Genomic DNA, 14626 nt, shown 5'->3' on the forward strand with positions numbered 1-14626 from the left:
CATCTTCTTATATAATGTCACCTTACAAAGTTAATATTGGAATGTTTCCTATTGACTCTCAGAATGCTTTTTCTTATGCAATGTCACCTTATAAATGAATTTAAGGACAGCTCATGTTTATGATATGGGAACAGCTTTTTTATTTTTTATTTGTAATGCTTTTACCTTTTTCTCTGATGTACTCTCCTTGGATTTATATCTGTGCCTGCTTATGCAAGCCAACGTTGGGATTTCTTATGATTTTGAAATCTGTTGGCATACAGATATTTATTCTTTGGGGGTGGGTAGGGAGTTGAGTTAAGTATATCAAGTTTGAGGCTAGTCTGCTCCTAAGGTTTTAAAAAGTGCCTTGGGATAAGAACAGTGGCTGTCATAGTGTTTGTGATGTTACGTTGCGTGCATATAACCTTTAAGCTTGTCTTCCTCCCCAGATATGAAAGGTTACAGAAAACATGCTCCATAGCCCTGGTTGGCAAATACACCAAGCTCAGGGACTGCTACGCCTCCGTGTTCAAAGCCCTGGAACACTCAGCCTTGGCCATCAACCACAAACTGAATCTGATGGTGAGCCCTGGTCTTTTGCATATTTCAGTCATTCACTCTGCTATCTCATGGTTCAGAGAGGCAGGTTGTGTTGAAGGCTCCACAAGACACTTCCAGAATTGATGATTCGCCAGGAGGACTCACAGGACTCAGCATGTAGTTGGATTTATGGCTAAGATGTATTACAGTGAAAGGATACTGAGCAAAATGAGCGAAGAATGAAGTATGGGGGAAACCGGGCACAAGCTTCCAGAGTCCTCCCCCAGTGGAGTCACACAGGTTGAGCTTAATTCTCCCAGCAATGAGCTGTAACAACATGTGTCAAGTGCTGTCTCCCAGGAAAGCTCATTAGAGACTCAGTGCCCAAGGTTTTTATTGGGGGCTGGCCACATAGACACCCCCTGCCTACCGAGTACCAGAATTCCAGACTCTCAGAAGGAAAGCAGGTGTTCAGGATAAATCATGTAGGTTCTACAAACACTGTAGGCACAGTGAACCACTCTTACCAGCTCTGGGAATGGTGGGAGCCCTCCCCAAATCCAAGTTCCCAGATGCCAGCCAAGGGCCAACCTTGTAAGCAGGCCTTTCCAAGGACAGCGATCAGGCCTGCCATGTTAGCTTTTTTTCTGCATACAGGTTTAAGGCATGATCCTGAAATTAGGCTTTGCACATCCAGGGACATATGTACTTCATGCTCATTTAAGTACATTGTATTTGCCTAATAAGAAAATGATAGAACTTTCCCCCCTTTAGCACTGGAATTGAATCCAGATTTTAAAAATGCCATACATACATGTGTGTATATATATATATTCCCATTTCTAACTTGGAGGACTGATATCTGGCAAACAGTGGTTATTTGTTTTTTAAAATGAGTATAATGGGATAGCAGAGGTGGAGTTATCGTGGATAGCCTGGGTATATTCTTTGTCTTTGTTAAAATAGAAGCAGTACATGCTCAGTGTGGAAAATTTAAGCAAAGCATAATGTAAGATGCAGAAAGTGGAAAATTCTTCTTCCCTGAAATCCCACTTCTCTGTTGTACCTGTCATTCCCAGTTTGGTGCATCTCTTTTGAGACTTTTCTCTCTCTCTATATGAACATTTATATTTACTGATACTCTGTCTGGATATATCACAGTTTAAGCAAGCCCTTATTATCTTGATTTAAATGATAAAACCTTTATACAATGAGCAAAAAGATACACTTCTATGTACAAGAAATTTAGTAACTTCCACTTCCACACCAGCTTAGGACCTATCCAATTTTTCTCTCACCTCTTTGCAGCCTCTTGCTTTTCTAATCACTTTTTGTTTTTGGCTTTCAAAGGGATATTTCACTTCCTGTTCTTCCCACTCTGCCAAGTCCCCGGCCCCTTGTAGAAAAAAGAAAACAATAGAAAATTGTTATAATATAAATTTTAAAATCTTGTATCTTGAGATATATTCAGATAGTAATTTTTATGAAAGAAATACTAAAATAATATAGCTATATGGGGACTGTTATGTACATAGGAATTGTTGTGTGTGATTTTTTATTTAATAGAATTTATTGACGTTAGCTTCTACCAAGTACTATTTGAATCATGGTCTTGTCATATTCTTTTTAGACCAGTTTGCTGCTGTGTTTATCTTGCCTGGCTTATTGCAGCAACTTTGTAACTGGTTTCCAGTCTTCCCTCCATTTTCCACATTATACCAGAGTGAGCTTCGAAAATCACTCTCTGTTCTCTCTCTCCCCTTACTTAAGACCTTTCAGTGGCTTCAACTGGAAACTTCTCCTCTTGCTGGGTAGAGGAGGGCCCCGAAGTGGACACCACTTTCTCTCTTTCCTCTGAGGGTTCATACAAGCTGTTCCTTCACCTCCTCCCCTCCCTCTGTCTCCCGCACACCTTCCTGCCTGCCTCCCAGCATGCTCACACATGCTCATCTTGCTTCTGCTCCTCCTCGAGGGCTGAGCTTCTTGGACATCACCTCCTCAGAGATCTTCCCTGCTGGTGCTCCTTCCCTTCTTTCCTCCGTGTCCACGTCTAGGTTAGGTGTGGCTCCTGGTTACTTCTGCAGCATTCTCTTCTTTGCCCATCGTAGCCATTGTCACACTATGGTGTGGATGCCTGGTTATTTGGTTTTGTAATCTTCCTGAAAGATTGTAAGAGCCACAAGACAGAAATCGTGGTTTTCTAACCTAAGTGACCAGTACGGTGTTTGCATAATAAGTAGTTATTGAATAATTGTGTCATAGTGCTGGACAGCTCTAATATTTTCCAGTATTTATTTTTCTTAAATGTTCCTTTAATCTATTGGATGTTTTTTAGTACATAGACTCGATTGATCTGGAGCAGACCACTGAAACCGAGGACCCTGTGAAATTCCATGAAGCTTGGCAGAAGCTATGCAAAGCTGAGTGAGTCCTGGGGACCATCCACACCAGTTAGGAGAATGCCATTGTGCTTTTTCCATAATGATTCGATTTACCCCAGTTACTAATTTTTGTTCATTTTTAAAGGTAGTTTGGATTACTTCTGGCCATTGCAGGTGGTTGTGCCGCATTCACACTGCCTTTACTTTGTAATGTGCCATGGTAACGTTAGTGGTATGTGCACTGGAAATGGTTTTATTTTGCGGAGGATGGGGATACTGTATTGGAGAGAAAGTGTGTTGATGCTACTAAAAGATGCAGAGATCTTACATATACAAAGTTAAAGTACGAGAATGACAACCTTCTCTCTTGGTTTTATTTTCTTTTCCACATCATTTGATTCTAGGTTTTATTTCATAAGTAATCGATAGAACTCTTGGGGGCAGCACTGTATTGTGAGGGTAGCGTGACCCTCCAGCTTTTTCTCTTGAACTCTTGTCTTTTCAAATAAGAGTGTTTATCTAGAAGGTCTCTAAAGTGTCTCCTAGCCAGGAAATGTTCATGTGCCACTACATAATTAGTGATTGAAATCAAAGGTTGATTTTACCAGTTTAACTCTTTCTGATTATGGAAGAGATCTTAACATTTTTTTAATAGTGCTTTTAAAAGAACCTTAACCTATTTTTACTCAGATAATTCTCTCAGTGGCATTTTTAATCGAATTGCATTTCTCAGTCACTATGCGCACATGCCGCAGACACCTATCAGAAAATATATTATATTGAGGTCAGTTGTGAGAAGTTGTCCCAGCTTCTTCAATAACATTGGGAGGATTTCAAGAAGAAAGTTCAGGATGTGAAATCATGTAATCGATTCTGAAAGTAGACCCCAAGCATATTCTCTAGCGATGGCAACAAGTCTTGGATTTGAGATCAGTAAGCATGGCTGGCTGAAAATAAGAGCTTTAAAAATAAAAATAATGTCAAATTCACCCTCATCTTATCTTGATTGCAGTGGTGTTCTTGTGCCAGGAGGCTTCGGAATCAGAGGAACATTGGGGAAACTCCAAGCGATTTCTTGGGCAAGGGCAAAGAAGATTCCTTTTCTGGGTAAAACTCATGTTTATGGATTCTGACTATGAGTTTATTTGATTTTTTGACACGTGTTGGGGTAACACTTGGTAAGATTTGTTAACGTAAAAGGTGTAATCTCAGATTTGAATATTCAGGCGCCAAGCAGTCTGCTATGGGGTCAGCAAACTATACCCTGCAAGACATACCTGGCTTGTGGTGTTTTTGTAAATAAAGTTTTATGGGAACACAGCCACCTCAATTTGTTTACATATTGTCTATGGCTGCTTTGGTAGTACAGTGGCAGAGTTTGAGACCCTACAGGCTGCAAAGCCTAAAATCTTTACTATCTGGCCCTCTACTGGAAAGATTTGTTGATCTAATAGAACTTACTACTGTTCTGGTTGTGTAGCAAGAGGCTGGGAGAAGTAGCTGTCCACACCTGCCCTTACCTTCTCCGATTCCCACCCGAGTCCGTCTTTTTACCACTTGAAGCAGAGAAGCATTCAACAGAACTCCACAATGTTCTTTCTAATCAGAAAAAAAAGTGTTTAAGTTGAAATTTGTGTGCTCTTTCTAGAAACGATAATGCAGAAAGACTATCCAACATTACAGGAACAGCTCTGTTAAAATTCGATAGAGCTGCGTCTTTTTAATGCTTTTGTTCAAATTGCAAAGCATGGCTTCTGGACCAGTGAAACCAGATGAAACGGAATCTTGATGGGCTAAAGCAGCCCTGCAGTTGGGGATTCAGGCAGGAAGTGGAGTGGGGAGAGGCTGTGTTTCACACTGTGCTTGGATGTACTGGTGGGTTTGTGAGCGGAGTGGACAGGCTTCGGTGCCTTTTACTGTCAACAGACTGTTCCTTTTCCCCATTGCCTGTTCTTTGATTAGCTTCCTAGACACTCTTCACTTGGGATCCATTTTCAAAAGAGAAGCCAGGAGTAGTACCTTGATACCTTGGTTTCTTTTACCCATCTATGCTCATCTGGGCCACTGTTTTCTTTTGAAGTAATCTTGTTTGGTTTCTGTCTAAACGTGGTTAGTGTTCTTCAGATAATTTTCACTGTATAGAATAGTTCGTAACTCTTTTAGCTTTCTCTTTAACACAGCGTCTCTTTATGTCCAAGCCATATGCATCTTTCTAAAGTCCCCCCAGAGCGCTCAGCTATTTCGTGCTTATTGACTATTGTTCTGGCGTGCCGGTATATTGATTGCTCTCTCCTTTGAGTCCCTTGTATACCTTGGATGTATCTATAAAAGTGTCTGGAATGCTCCTTGGCATTTGTTTAGTGGAGAGAGTTTGTGGGCCGCGGTGAATGTGGAGATGGGTGAAGGATGCATCCCTGCGACAACAGATCTGAGGCCACACAGGGCTCTTTTCCTCCTGATTGAGCTCTCTGTTCAGTTCCATTTTTCTTCTCCCTTCCCTGCTCTCCACCACCTCTGAGCCCGCAGGGGAGGTGCCAACTTCCCCAGCTGCTGCTCTTTTCCTACAGTGAGGTGATAGGGCTGTTCTGGGCTTAGCAGCCTGGCACAGACTTCCGGCTCCACTGCCTGCCTTTAGGTGCTGCTTAGATCCCAGCCAGCTGGCCAGCCTGAGGCTGCCCTCAGGCAAAGCCCATATATAAGGCTGTGAAACTGCCTTGAGCAGAGTGTGTGAAGTGTCAGCCCCCGGAGACTCCCTCTTGAGTTGGAGTCTTGTTAGATATCCTCTGAAGGAATCAGGTGCTCTGGGACAGCCCTGCAGCCCACACATACCCCTCGGTTTAGAGACAAGTTTGGAAGGAGGCAGATTTGCCTTTTGGACCTTGCTCTGTCCTCTCCTGCCCTTTTCTAGCCTCACATTCCTTCTGCCTCAACTCCGGGTTGTCCAGACCCCTTCCCTGCCTCTGCCATAGGCATTCTGAGGGCAGAGGTCCAGCAGCGAACCTGACAGGCAGAGTCTTGCTCTCCCGGAGCCTGCATTCTTGATGGAGGAGACAAACAGCAAACAAATGAACAGAAAATACGAAGCAATGCAAGAGAGGTTCATTTGCCTTATATATGTGCTTTTTAAAATAGGAATTTGCCTTGGGATGCAGCTAGCAGTGATAGAGTTTGCAAGAAACTGCCTTAACTTGAAAGGTAAGTCTGAGATTGGCTAATAACCTTTTATTAAAAAAATTCTTATTATTTAAAATATTTTCAGCAATATTGGTGAATTATTGAACTTGTTTCTTCATCTTCAGATGCCGATTCCACAGAATTTGAGCCAAATGCCCGTGTTCCTATGGTAAGTGGCCTGTTTATCTTTCTGGCTTGAGTCATTGTCATTTTGTTTCTGGCTCTAGCCTAAACTCATAAGGAGTGTTTATTATTATTTTTTCATTACAACATCAGGACATTTTAAATTATATGTTTATATTTAAATCATAATAACTTTATGATTGTCATTACTATCATTATTATTATTTTTGCATCAAACTGCTTTGTTCTCAAATGGTCCATCTTGTCAACTGTGCCTTGAAGAAAGACACGATCCTGGACTGATTTCTCTTTGCAGCTGTTTTCAAGCTTAATGTTTAGGAAAGGATTAAATTGACTGTGACAACAATTTGTAACAGCTAATATAAATAAATGGGCTGTCCTGTCTCTGGACTCATCCCCCATCTGTCTAGTTTCCACATTGGCGGTCATCTGTCTTTCTAAAACAAAAGTGACAACTGTTCTTCCGCTGCTCCTCGTCTTCCACTGATTCCTTTTCCCGTAACATATTCAGTCCAAGGTTCTTGGCCAGGAGTGAAGGCCGTCGTGTTTTGTCACCTGCCGCTTTGCTAATTCATCCCGTGGCCTCCCCCTCCCTCCTGCACTCGAGGTGTTAGGTTTGGACAATCTGAATACGTTTTATAGATGTATCCTGCGGTTCCCTACACCTGAGATGTCCCCCTTCTGCCACAAGGCCCCCCGGAATCTCAATACAACCAGTGAAGAATTTAGTTAAAAAAATAGACCAAACTTGATTACTGACAACTTCCTATTCATCCTGGGAAGCCTCCCCTGGCCTCTCTTTCCCTGCCGTTGCCTAATGTACCTTGCACACACCTCTATCGGAGTACACACCTCACCATTGTGATTGGCTTTTTAAAAAACAGTTTTTTGAGATATAATTCACATACCATAAAATGTAACCATTGAAAGTGTATAACTCAATGACTTTGCATATTCACAGATCTCTGCCACCATCACCATAATCAGTTTTGGACGATTTTGATTACCCCAGAAAGAAACTCCACACTCCTCAGCTGACATCCCCAGTCCTCCTATCCTCCCAGCCCTAGGCAACCATTAATCTGTTTTCTGTCTCTATAGATGTGGTTTTTAAAAAATTTTATTATTTTATTGAGGTCATAATAATTTATAACCGTGTGAAATTTCAGTTGTACGTTATTATTTGTCAGTCACCATATATATGTGCCCCTTTACCCCTTATGCCCACCCCCCAACCCCCTTCCCCTCTGGTAACCACTAATATGTTTTCTTTGTCCATGTATTTGTTTATCTTCCATATATGAGTGAAATCATATGGTGTTTGTCTTTCTCTCTCTGGCTTATTTCGTTTAACATAGTACCCTTAAGGTCCATTCATCTTGTTGCAAATGGGGTGACTTTGTCTTTTTTTATGGCTGAGTAGTATTCCATTGTGTGTGTGTGTGTGTGTGTGTGTGTGTGTATGTATATATAAAAAATATATACCACATCTTCTTTATCCATTCATCAGTTGACGGGCACTTGGGTTGCTTCCACGTCTTGGCTATTGTGTATAATGCTGCAGTGAATGGGGGGTGCATAAATCTCTTTGACTTGTTGATTTCAAGTTTTTTGGATAAATACCCAGTAGTGAGATAGCTGGGTCATATGGTATTTCTATTTTTAATTTTTTGAGAAATCTATAGATGTGGTTTTTCTAGACAGTTTATATAAGTGGAATCATACAATATGTGGCCTTTTGTGGCTGACTTCTTTTACTTAGCATAACATTGTCAAGGTCTGTCTATGTTGTAGCATCTATCAGTACTTTGTTTCTTTTTGTTGACAAATAATATCCCATTATATGGACATACTACATTTTATTTATCCATTCATCCATTAATAGACATTTGAATTGTTTACACTTTTTGTCTCTTATGAATATGCTGCTGTATATATTTGTGTATAAATTTTTGTGTGGACATAATGTTTTCATTTCATTTGGATGTATACCTAGGAGTGGAATTATAGGTCATATGGTGACTGTATGTTTAACCATTTGAGGAACTGCCAGACTCTTTTCCAAAGTGGCCGCAGCATTTTACATTCCCACTAGCAGTGTATGAGGCTTCCAGTTTCTCCACATCCTCAACAATCGTTATTGTCAGTCTTTTTGATTATAGCCATCCTAGTGGGTATGGAGTTGTAGCTCCTTGTGGCTTTGATTTGCATTTCCCTAATGTCTAAGGATGTTGAACATCTTTTCATATGCTTATTGGCCGCTTGTATATCATCTTTGGAGAAGTGTTTATTCAGATCCTTTGCCCACTTTTAAATTGGGTTATTTGTCTTTTTATTATTAAGTTGTAAGAATTCTTTATGTATTCTAGATACAAGTTCCTTATTAGATATATAATTTACTCTATTGACATTTGGGCTGGAGCCTTCTTTGTTGTAGGGAGGCTGTCCTGTGCCCTGTGGGATGTTCAATAGCATCCTTGGTCTCTGTTCACTAGATGTCAGTAGTACAGTTCTCTCAATCCCCAGTTGTGACACTAAAAATACCTCCAGACATTGCCAAACATCCCCTGAGGACACAGGCAGAATAGCCCCTGTTGAGAACCACTGATTTAGAGAAATCTAGTTCTGTTCTTCTCCCTTCCAGCCTATTCCGTTCTTTCCCTTATGGCAACCATTAATTCTTTTTTTTTTATGGGTTATCTTTCCATTTTAAAAATATAAGTAAACCTGAATGTCTACTTGTAAACCCCGCCCCTTCTTAGATAAATGGTAGCATACTCTGCATATGTTTCCTGCTTTGCTTTTTCACTTAACACTACATGCTGGAGTGGAGAGCATAGCGGGGAAGGATAGAGAGTCTTCACTCCTTTTTATGGCTTGCAATTCAGACTATAATGAGCCATGGCTTCCCAGCCAGATGGTACTTTTAAGTCTTATGCTCAGAAGACCTAATTCGAGTGAAGAGTTCCTTATAAGGCTTTAACATAGACATGTTTCCTGACTAATGGCTGAAATGGCTGTGCCAGGCAAACTATGGGTTTTCTTTTTTAAGATAATACTTTGGGGTAGAAAGTGACTTTACCAGTAGGTGCCACTGTTAGATAGCTTTGGCAAGGTTAATTCTTTGATGACTGTCCTTTACTGGGTGTGTGTGTGTGTGTGTGTGTGTGTTTAAAATGTATACACAAGGTAAAAAAGTTAAGCCCTACAGAAAAGGTATAAAACGGCCTCTCATCTGCCCCCATCTCACCTCAGTGCCCTTCCCCAGAGGCAACTACCTTCATCCATTTCTTTTGTTATTCTTCCAAAGATTGTGTGTGTGTGTGTGTGTGTGTGTGTGTGTGTGTGTACACCCACCTACCCACACACGTACATGGATACATGTTCCCTTTTGTAAAAATCCATATGCTAGTGTGCTTGAGACACCATTCTCTCTTGCTTTTTGTACTGATCGCTCCACATCAATGCACAGGGCTCTCCCACGTGCTTGCCTTGCTGGATGCATCATTCTTTATTTAACCAGTCTCATATTGATGAATATTTAGGTTGTGTCCATGATTATGCTACTTTAAATCACGCTGCAAATTACTATCTGTGTACATATGTCCTTGTACCCTCGCATACGCGCTTCTATGGGATAAATTCCTAGAAGGGGAATTGCTAAGTCAGGGGATATGCGCATTTTACATTTTGACAGCTTCTATCCTCATAAGTGAGATGAGAACAATAAAACCTAATTGCTACTGAACATCTTTATGGCCTGCAATCAGTTTGTCGGAGAAAAATAGCCATAAGAGCCAGCCTTTGTGACGATGGTGAGAAGTCTTATTAAAGAAAAAGACTAAGGTAATAGAATCACCAGGCAGCAAACACCAGGAAGGCTGGGGAATCACTTAAACTCGAGCAAATAACAATGACTTACAGTGGGTAATGGCTGTTCTGGCCCTTCTAGCTAAAAAAGTAAATAATTTGGAAACCAGGAGCCTCCTTTAGGGTATATTTGCTGCTAAAATCTGTTTCATGGGTGTTGGGGAGGAAAAATAATTTTCCCTCTATCCTTCTAGGTTCTTGGCTGAGACTTCACTGTCATAAAAGACAGATTAAGAGGAGAAAAACAAAGAGAAGTTTAATAACATGTATACCTCCTGTAAACATGGGAGAGACCCAGGAAAACTGAGTAACTCCCCAAAATGGCCCAAGCCACCACCTTAAATACCATCTCCAGCTAAAGATAAAGAAGATGGGGTCAGTTATGGGAGGCGATCAGGCAAAGCACAGTAAACAAGGGTAAAGTCGTTATGCAGATTGAAGTCCCACCTTCTCCATTGATAAGACTTTCTACAGATTTGGTCATCCTCCTCTTCCTGGTACTGAAATGGAGACACTCTTACAAATAGAGATTTCCCTTATAAAGGTAAATGTCTCTTCCAAAAGTGTAGGTTTTCAGAGCTTCTCTTTTATTTGTTGTTTCTTAAAAATAATGAGCTCAAGAGGCTGGCGCCTTGGCCTAGTTGTTAAGTTCAGTGCCCTCAGCTTTGGCAGCTGGGGTTTGGTTCCTGGGCATGGACCTACACCACTTGTCATCGGCCATACTGTGGGGGCGACCCACACACAAAATAGAGGAAGATTGGCACAGCCGTTAGCTCAGGGAGAATCTTCCTCAGCAAAAAAAAAAAGAAAAAAAATCAGCTCAAGGTAATCCTCATACCAGAGAGACATATTTTGGGGTGGCAAATTCTGCTCCCCTTCATGGGCCATCATGACTCTCCTTTAGTGTGCCTGATTAGTCTTATGGTTGTTTATGAAATCAGTAGAGACACTGGCATCCAGGACAGATATCTAAGTGGAGATGTCATTTATACACATAAAAGGAGAAACAGATTTTTCTCTGAGTGAAGGTAGACTCTTTTTGAGAGTACCAGGAGAGAGTGAGTAACGTATATTTTATTGTGTCATTTCTCTTCTTAATCCACAAGGTGAAATAGAAGTCTCTGGAATTTTGCAGAATATTTAGTGTTATACAGCAAGTCTGATTTTTTGGCCTGCTTCACAGTAGTTTTACTTGCCTTCTAGATGATGCTTACCAGGAACACAGCTGTAACTGACTTGCGTTCTGACTTTATATCAATCACGTGGCTGCTGACACCCTCGACCTTAAATTTGGCTTCACATCTCTCCAGTTTGTGTAGAAGATAGTTCATGGTGTTAAAAAACAAAATTCAACAGAGTAAATTTGAAGATCTAATTGGCTTTATTCAACAATTCATGAATTGGGCAGTATCCCATCTAGCAAGTAGAGAGATACCGCAAGGAGCTGTATAAAATGGAAGGCATTTATAGGAAGGAGGGTGGGGCAAGGAAGTTATTAGCAAAGAAAAAGAAAGGATTCATTTTGGGCCAGGACATCCTCTCTTTGAGGGGAAGAGAACAGCAGGGGTTTTATCCTGCAGATACCTGACTAATGCTAGTCAGGAAATTCCAGACTGGTCCATTAAGATTACATTCCTGAAATTAGGTCAGGTATGAAATCTAGGTTTGGTCTCATGGTCTTTAGCCCAAGTGATGCCATTTGGGGCCTGTGGTTTTTCTCTGTAACAATGGCACTGTAGACTTTATATTTACAATATTTTTGACTTTTGAGACATATAAAGGAAGAATGATCTCAATCCGATGTTGAGGTAGATGGATATGCTTAATTTTTAGCATTTCTTTTCTGTTTACTGAAAATAGTAACTTTGAAAATCTGAATTTACATAAGATATAACATCCTGGAAACAGAATCCATGTTCCACCTTCAGACATGTCGGCACACACATGCACACTTGGATGGTGGTATTGGTAAGAAAAAGTGAGAAATTCAAAGCATTTTAAGCAGATGCACATGGAAATTTGAGATTGTGGCATTTTATTTCAATTTCAGTTATTTATCATAGATATGACTTCTTTTACCCCTTTTTGATCCAGGAGTTTTCAAAGTCAAAATTAATTTTACATCTATGCCATGGATTTGTGAAATAGTCACATATAATTAAAAGTCGATTCAGGTGAAGGGTAATTTTTATTATGCATTAAGCATAACTAATGCATAACCCTTTCCTGCCTTTAGTTGAAGCCCTGTTTGAAATATTTTCTACTTCCGTGGTTTTTTTTTGACACCTTCATATGGAAAGCAAGTTAAGAGGCATTAAAACCCGGACAGCCACTTAGAGTAAGCTTTCAGGCAAATTTTGTTACTTTGAAGACTGCTTTACATTTAGAACATTGTATTAAGCATCTCCCAACTAACAAAACAATCTTACAGAAGTCATTTGGAGCTTAGTTTGGGCTAAAGAACTTTTTTCCCATAAAAGCAGCCATCAGGAAAACAGCTATGTTATAGGCAAAATAGCCTTTTATGGACCAGTCTGAGGGCCTAATAGTCGCTTAATCCTGTCTCTGTGGGGATGATAGGTTCAGAGTTGATATCAGGCTGTTGGCCATAGTAACTGCTTTCTATCTGGGAAAAGAAAAATTCTTCCAGGCATGATGGCTGCTGCCTAATGGCAAGGACATCTTTTCTACCTGGCCCTCCCCCTTACCTGAGTCTACATTTCAAAAGGAGACAGAGAGGCTAGGAGTAAGCCCCCATTAGTGAATCACAAGGGGAGTCCATAATTTTAACAGTAAATGAATGACTAAATGAGTTCTTCAAAGCTAATGTATTTTAAAGCTTTTATACCTTGAGCTCAATGGGAAATGCCTTAGGAATAGGTATTTCAATCACTTGAAAGATTTTTTTGCGGTAGAAATAGCTGGATGGTAGCAGAAAGAGATTATTAAAAAGAAAAAAGTCACTGTGCTTTTGGAGCTAGTCCACTTAAGTGCAGTCCTAAATATAGCGTATTACAGATGAGTTGCACCACAGCCATGCTTGCAGTTTAGTTGGAGACACAAGGCATAGATTGGTGAAACATATAACGAAATACATGGGCAGTATGTAAATAGGACCTCATTAATGCTACTAGCACTGTCATCTAGAGCTTTCTGCCATGATAGAATGTTCTGTATTGGTGCCATCCAATGTAGTAGCCACTAGCCACATGGGACTACGGAGCACTTGAAATGTGGCTAGTGTGGTCGAGGAACTGAATTTTAAATTTTACTTAATTATACTTAATTTAAATGTCAATAGCCACCTGATCTAGTGGCCATGGTATTACACGGTGCAGGTAGACCTTAGATACTTTAAGAATTCAGAGTCATGGAAAAATGCTGTGGGTTAGAGTAAGAAGGGAAGATTGTCAAAGGCTTGGAGATTTCATAGAAAGGAGGAGAGGCATACGCTAGGCTGGAATGTCCAGGATTTGGTCATAAAATAGGAGATAGCTTGGCTGAAGAACGTGGCTCCAGTAGGGAAGTGGAGGGAAATGAAGATTGGTGCAGATTTGTGGAGGTCCTTGAGTGTCAGTGCCAAGATTAATCCTGAAGGCAATAGGGAACCAAGAAGCTGATACCTGTCAACTGTGACATATTATGCAAATACCATACTCATTACTGAAAGCTTTCCAATAGAATGGGTGCTTTAGGAAGATTCAGCTGGCATGGGAGATAGAGAGGGAGAAAAGACTCCAGGAGGTCTCATGTGGTTGAGTATTACAGCAGCGTCCGTCTGTGATCTAAGGAGCCAGGTGGGAGTGGGAGTTACAGTAGAAAGACCTGGCTGGCAAAGCGGCTTTATGGAATGAATCAACAAGATTTACTGACTGGATAGTCAAGAATTATTCATTCAGTAAGTAGCTATTGAGCGTCTCCCATGTGCCAGGCCCCGAGCTAGACTTGGGGCTGCATCAGTAAAAGAACAGATACAACTTCTTGCCCTGGTGGAGCCTACAATCTAATGAGGATTGGAGTTTTGTGGCTGACAAAATGCTGGTGCGGTTGATTCAAGAGGAAATTCAGGTGAATCCTGTTGGATGTGGGAGATGAAATCAATATTGGAAACCAGGCCAGGAAGGCCAATGAAATAGCCATGCGTGTGCGCGCGCGCGCACACACACACACACACACACACACACACACACACACACATACAGACACCATACACCCACACCACACACAACATTTTCACCCTTCTTGAGGGTTAACCCTCAAATGAATTCGTCCACGTCAGTAAATCTCAGCCAGGTGGAGAAAGTATCTCTCCCATGCATTTCCTGTGCATTGGTGGTGTGCCTTCGAGGCCTGCCCAGCTTGCCCAGCTTGCCTGGGAGGCCTCCTGCCTAGCTCTGACCTCCACTCTGGGACCACCTCCCCTTGCAGACTATTTCTTGGTGCCACCTCATCTTCCTAAAGCACATTCACGTCACTTTCTGACTCCTATACCTTCCTGCTCCCTTTCTGACCTTGGTTTGGCATGGCAACCAAGG

General features: G+C 41.1%; 1 protein-coding gene across 4 annotated transcripts in view; it reads left to right on the forward strand.

The window, feature by feature from the left end:
• Nucleotides 1-14626, forward strand: part of CTPS2 (CTP synthase 2) — an 89256-nt gene that overhangs the window by 27888 nt on the left and 46742 nt on the right. For all 4 annotated transcript variants that reach the window (XM_046674010.1, XM_046674013.1, XM_046674011.1 and 1 more), the window contains exons 9-13: nt 432-564; nt 2858-2946; nt 3916-4010; nt 6036-6098; nt 6203-6246. In XM_046674010.1, the coding sequence (XP_046529966.1) occupies nt 432-564; nt 2858-2946; nt 3916-4010; nt 6036-6098; nt 6203-6246 (424 nt within the window). The remainder of the gene's footprint in view (nt 1-431; nt 565-2857; nt 2947-3915; nt 4011-6035; nt 6099-6202; nt 6247-14626) is intronic.

This window comes from Equus quagga, chromosome 10 (assembly GCF_021613505.1).
Source record: "Equus quagga isolate Etosha38 chromosome 10, UCLA_HA_Equagga_1.0, whole genome shotgun sequence".
Lineage (NCBI taxonomy): Eukaryota > Metazoa > Chordata > Mammalia > Perissodactyla > Equidae > Equus > Equus quagga.